The sequence below is a fragment of the Suncus etruscus genome, chromosome 12, assembly GCF_024139225.1.
Source record: "Suncus etruscus isolate mSunEtr1 chromosome 12, mSunEtr1.pri.cur, whole genome shotgun sequence".
Lineage (NCBI taxonomy): Eukaryota > Metazoa > Chordata > Mammalia > Eulipotyphla > Soricidae > Suncus > Suncus etruscus.
Genome location: NC_064859.1, coordinates 11,913,742 through 11,919,741, shown reverse-complemented (window position 1 = coordinate 11,919,741; position 6,000 = coordinate 11,913,742). Strand labels below are relative to the sequence as shown.

At 49.5% G+C, this 6,000-nt stretch overlaps 1 protein-coding gene across 2 annotated transcripts in view; it reads right to left on the bottom strand.

Moving 5' to 3' along the window:
- Window positions 1-271: 271 nt before the first annotated feature.
- Window positions 272-6,000, bottom strand: part of PRKCE (protein kinase C epsilon) — a 468,053-nt gene continuing 462,324 nt past the window's right edge. Inside the window, exon 15 of one of the 2 annotated variants that reach the window (XM_049784347.1) lies at window positions 272-1,184. In XM_049784347.1, coding sequence (XP_049640304.1) covers window positions 1,038-1,184 — 147 coding nt within the window. In that variant the 3' untranslated portion in view covers window positions 272-1,037. The remainder of the gene's footprint in view (window positions 1,185-6,000) is intronic. The other variant, XM_049784348.1, reaches the window with a different exon arrangement.

Genomic DNA, 6,000 nt, shown 5'->3' with positions numbered 1-6,000 from the left:
TTCATGTTTCAAAACCACAACACAGTAGTACTACCATTTTGTAGATGTGCGTGAAAATTAAGTGCGCCACAGCAAATAAATAAGAGTTTATGTGAGGAACTTAGGATGAAGGTGAAAAGAGAATCTAGGAGCCAAAGAACCCAGGGTGTTGGCCATAGTGGTGGTCATCTTTGCACTGAGGCATAACTTTAATAATGAGGAGGCCACTGTCACCTTTCCTCTCATCTTCTCTCAGTTCCTATAGCCCTCACGCCAGGCAAGCATTAACAAACTCATCGTATTTTAGCCCTTGAGTATCTAACCTGCATGTCCATGGGAATTTAAATCTTCTGGCCAATTAGAAAGCAACTTCTTTGGGAGGGAGGGAAAATTCAAATGTTTCATAGGCTTAAAAAATAAAACTTCCTTTTCTCCAAAGAAAAATTTCTCCCATGGGATCCATGCATACATAGCTCTGTCATGCCCCACAGCTCAAACCAAAGAAAGCAAGAATGAACTATTCCTAGAGCAATCAGCCACAGGTGCTGGCATCTCCCACTCTGTCTCTGTCTCTGTCTCTCTCTCTCTCCCACATGGGTATGCCTCAGGGATACTGAGGAGCACTAGTCTCTTCTGGATAGAATGCAGGTGGAGAGGGCAGGAGACATGAAAAACGAAAGCTGCTGGGACTCTGCCCAGTAGCAGAGACATCTTCACTTCTTTTTGCTTTGTTCTCCTCTTTTCCATAAAAGAACTGAAGTTCCTTCCCTGCCAGTACCCCCCCCCCCCAAGGAGAACACCTTGGTTTGCCAACAGACCACACAAGGCAGGATACCCATCCAATATGATTGGACATCACACGGAGAAAAGAACCAAGAGAGCTTCCCCGTCTGGGGAGGAGGGCAGAGCTGGCTGAGGGAAGGAAATGCAATAAATTAAGAGTGGACTGGAACTGGAGATTCCAAGAAGTAGTCGAGACCATTGAAGATTCTGGAAAGGGGAATCCTCGCCGAGAAGCCCTTCTTGCAGCATCACAACACTCCACCGGAGTCGGCTCCTCAGGGCATTAGGTCCTCACCGAAGTAGGAGAAGCCTTTGAATTCCTCCTGGTTGATCTGCTTCACAATGGCTTCATCCACCAGCGTGAGCACTGGATCCTCCCGCGTAAAATCTTGGTCAAAGTTATTGACGTCTCTTTTGGTTTTCTGCAGGAGAGAAGGGAGAAAGAACCTTGATTGGAAGCTGTCCTTTGTCCCCAGGGCCCCCCATGGGGAATGGGCATTGGGTACTGGGTTCACCAGCTTTTCTCCAAAGCAGGCCTCTAACTACAGACAGTAGACAGAGAGCTGTTCCAATGAGGTGACCACAGATGGCCCCGGGGCCAGGAGGTGAGCGCACACTTGGAGAGCATGGATGGATGGTGAAAAGAAGAGGCAAGAAGGTTGATGGAAAAGCAGGGAAGTGGGATCCTCACAATCTGTGAGGGTGTGTGTATCTGTGTGTATCTGTGTGTATGCGTGTGTGTGTGTGTGTGTGTGTGTGTGTGTGTGCAGGGAATTACAATGTCTCTTCCAGCATCCATCCTAACCTTCTGGCTCTTAAACCTTGCTCTCACAATGTCTTTCATGGTCTTCCCTTTTTTGTAGGTCACCTCTCACTTGGCTGGCAGATGTATGGCATTGCCAATAGAAGGGGTTTGGGGATTACCCTCTTTTGAGAGGTCTGCCTTTATTCACACCTTGGTCTTGTCTACAAGACTCTTAAAATTGGTGGTCCTGCCATCCTCAGCCTGGTTTCCTGAGGATCCCTCTATCATAAGTTTCTACTTCATGAATGACCCTGTTCCCAAGCGGCCACTAGATCTTCTAAAAAAAAAAAAACTCAGGTCCCCCATGGAAATGCAAGTTACCCAATAAGCTTACGGTCTGTCCAGGTGGAGGAGGCAGTGGGCAGCCACTGACTAAATCCTGGTATTTGTTTGTTGACACCATATGTGGAAAAGTGGTTGGCCCCTTGGGCTGATGACAGAGTTGGGAGTGGTTGGGGGTCTATAGTTCTGGCTGCAGCCCATGGAAACAGCTGGAAAAACTTTTGGGGGAAGCCAGGGTTTGGCTGAGACTTGCTGAATGAATCACACATGGCAAGAGAGATGGGACAGAGTACGAGAGACACATCCACAGGACAATAGTCCCACCAGCTGCCTGGGGGCCCAGGCAGTCCAGTGGGGTGAAAGTGGGTGTCCTGGGGTGTCCCACCACAGAACCCATCACCACCAGGTCCTGCCTTCCCACCTTGCTGGTCCCCAACTAACGTTGATATGGCAGAAGGTGTGCTCTGGCGATGATACTTTGCAGGCCACTAATGAATGGGTGTTGGGAAGAACCGGAAGCCTGTGAGGTGCCAGCAGGTAGGAAAGGGTGGAGACTGGGGGGGGGGAGGGCAGGCAGTTGGTGGGGAATGCAAACAGGTGAGTTGAGCAGCAAGAAGGGGCATTTGCTTTTACACTGCCCAGATAAAGACAGACCAGACAGCATAGAGCCAAGATGGGCTCATGGTTCCAGCCTTTCAGCACCCAGCTTGCTGGCCTGGCTTCCTCTTGGGGCTGCTTTAGGGGCATTCAGAGACCTTGGAGGGGAGCTGCAGGATAGGCCCCAGCTGCAGCTGTGCCCTCAGACAGGAGGAAGCCATGGTGTGTAAGTGGCCCTCTATGGCCACTGTCTCCAGTGAGCGCAGAGCAGAGGAACAAGGGCTAGAGAGGGGTTGAGAGAGGAGGCTGAGCCCACCTCCAGGTGACTGGCTAGGTGGACAGGAGGATGTGGTCCCCCTTTTTAAAGACCTCCAAGGAGAGGGTGAGTTCACAGGGAAGAAGGAAGGGCTATGCTCTATAGGCTTACTGTGCCTGCATGGGGAAAATTCCAGAAGAAAAAGCAGGAAGGGGAGGAGCTGGATGAGTGTCACCCAGAAAGCTGTCTGGGAGGGCTAGGGATGAGGAGGGAGCAAGAGGCCAGAGGAACAGGGAAGAGGATAGGGTAGGGGCTAGAGAGGATGGCAGGGGAAGGAGAGAGACTGGAAGAACATTGTTGGGCCCAGCAACTCGGCTGTAACAGTCGCAAGGATGGGCCATGCTCAGGGCTGCCTTGTCAGGGGCAGGATCACCTTACCACTGGCTTCCTTGCATGCAATTGTGGGATGGGGTTTGGGGACCTGGACAGGGCCCCTCTGCATGATCCTGATAGCCTGGCTTTGACTTCCCCCGTTTACCAACTTGTTTATGCTGCAACTTTTGACCCTCTGTGCCCATTATTCATGGGAACTGATTCCATTTCCTGAGGTCAACTGATCATATTGATGGAGCCGGATTCCTTCTCAGGATATGTGTGCCAGGGAGCCAGGCTCTGCCAACCCAACCAGTGTGTTATGCTCAGGTGATGCCTGTGTGGCCCTTGAGGGGTAGGGAGGCCCAGGCAGCATTGCTCAGGCCTTCGCAAGGATCCCCAAACAGCATCTGAGGGAGGGCACGACTCAGCAATACCCACAAGCTTGCCTGGGTCCTCGTCCTCTGATGCAACCTGGCACAGGTGCTGTTGAACTCAAAAGCATTGAAAATCAATGCCAACTCCCCACTTGCAATTCAAACAGCTGACACCATACTACGTGCTGGCCATGATGATAAATCCACTGTGTGTAAGCCCCGATGCTTTGCTGCTGAGACTGAAGAAGTTGTCAGAGTTAATCTGTCTGCACTACATGTACCCTCTGACTAGCACACAGACAGCAGTGCCTGGAGTAAGAAGCAGGCAACAGGTATGGCCTGTACTTGCTGAGCTGATTCTCAGCAAAGCTCTGTGGGACAAGGCTCAAGCCCAGATTCTGATGATCACAGCATAAATAAGCCTGTGCCCTGGCTCCATGGTGGTCCCAGACATCTTTAGTGTCCTAATATCAGGTGTCTGCCTCCCACTACACGGCTCAAGAGGTGGCAGAGAGTTTTGAGCAGCTTTCTGACCTCTCCTGCCTCAGGTACTCTGGGACCTGCTTCTCACAGCCCCGAGGAGGTGACTGGGGAGAAGGGGGAGCACTGGCTGACCCCACCTTCCTCACCGGGCTCCAGATCATCTCTTCTTCCTTCTGACTAGAAGAAATCCCCTTAGGTGCCCTAGAGGTTGCTTCAGACACTGAGTGTGATACCTGACTGTGATACCTGGAGCTCACCACTGCAGACTGCAAGACATAACAAACCCCAGTAAATGTGGGTTCTTGCCCTGCCTTGGAGCTAAATCCTTGAGCACTGTGTGCGGATACCATACAATGGCTTAGCTGAGTAACCAAACAGTCCGTGTGACTGTCCATGGAACCATGAGCTTCTTGGAGTCAGGGGCCAAGTTTTATGTGTCTTGTGCTGATACTTTTGGTAACAACACTCTTGGGCCTACTTCCACTAAGCTTCAAGGTCCTGTGAGCCTCTGGTCTGAAATACATGCCCAGTTTGGCTCTGGGGCTAGGCTGGACCAAGTTCTCTGGACTCACTGGCTTTTGCTGTCTGCAGCCTCACTCCTGTCTGAAGGCCTTGGCCTAGGTCCTGGCCACCTAGCTAACTTTGCTCAATGCTTCTTTCTCAGCATAGATGCCCTGCCTCCAGAAAGCCTCCCTTATCACCACGAGCCACTTTCAAGCATCTCCTGACTCTTCAACTCCTAGTCCTCCCACTGGATATCCTTCTCCTTCCCACCATGACTTCTAGCAGAATTCCTCGTCTGTCTCCAGCCTCACTCAAGGACATCACACAGACTCAATAAATGTCTCCTGAAGAAAAGAATAGGTACATCTTATTGGCTGCCACTTCATCTAGGACCAGTACAGTGATTGTTTTCAGGACCAGGGACAGCTGGCCTGTCTGGAATTTTCCATTGGTGAAAGCTAAAACCTCAATTACTCAGGCTGCTGGGACCCGAACATCGAACATTCCATAGTGCCCTCAGGAGCCAGCAATCATAAATTTAATTAAAGGAGGTTTCCATCCTGTGGTGATTAGCTTGGGGCACTAGGGGTTTCTATTTGCTGGTACAAGATAGAAACAGAAAGAGCTTCTATTGTAGAAGCTAATCTAACGACAGGAGAGCTGTGTGGTTGGTTGTCTTGTTCTTTTCTTTTGCAGCTGGCATTGGGGAAAACGCCATTCAGATGTCTAGGGTCGACCTCAGAAATAAGGCCTTGCAACCAGTTGGCCAACAGACATATGAAAAAGGGCCTGTTATCTCTTAACATCAGGGACATGAAAATAGGAACAAGAATGAGATATCACTTCACGCTGATGAGAATGTACTATATTAAAAAGAGGGGGAAAAGAAAGGAAAGACCAGTAACAAGTGCTGGCATGGCTGTGGTGAACCCTTCATTCCCCATTAGTGAGTCTGCTGTCAAGCTTAGCCTTAATGGAAAGCAATACAGAGACTTTCCTTTTTGGGTTTTTGGGTCATACCCGGTGGTGATCAGGGTGTGATCCTAGCTCTACACTCAGAAATCACTCCCGGCAGGCTCGGAGGACCATATGGGATGCGGGATTCAAACCACTGGAACAGCTGCGTGCAAGGCAAACACCCTACCACTATACTATCTCTCTGACCCTCAATACAGAGACTTAAAAATAATTAAAATTGAAATTTCATTTGGTTCAGTGGTTCCATTTCTTAACATCTACCAATATCCCCCAAACAATATTCTATAAAGATATTTGCACTCCATTGTTCACTAGCAATATTCACAATGGCCAAGATCTGAAAGCAACCCAAGTGCTCACCGACAGGTGAATGGGTAAAGCAATTGTGGTGAACAAACATAATGGAATACTACTCATCTAGAAAAGAGAGGCTGCCCAGCTAGAACTAGAGAGTATTTTGTGAGTGAAGTGAGTCAGAGAGAGAAGGGAAAAAACAAATGAGCTCTCTCATATGTGGGGAGAAAGAAACATAGTAAAAATAAAAATGGCCAATGGTAACAGCCCTTTAGTTGGCCTTACTGAGT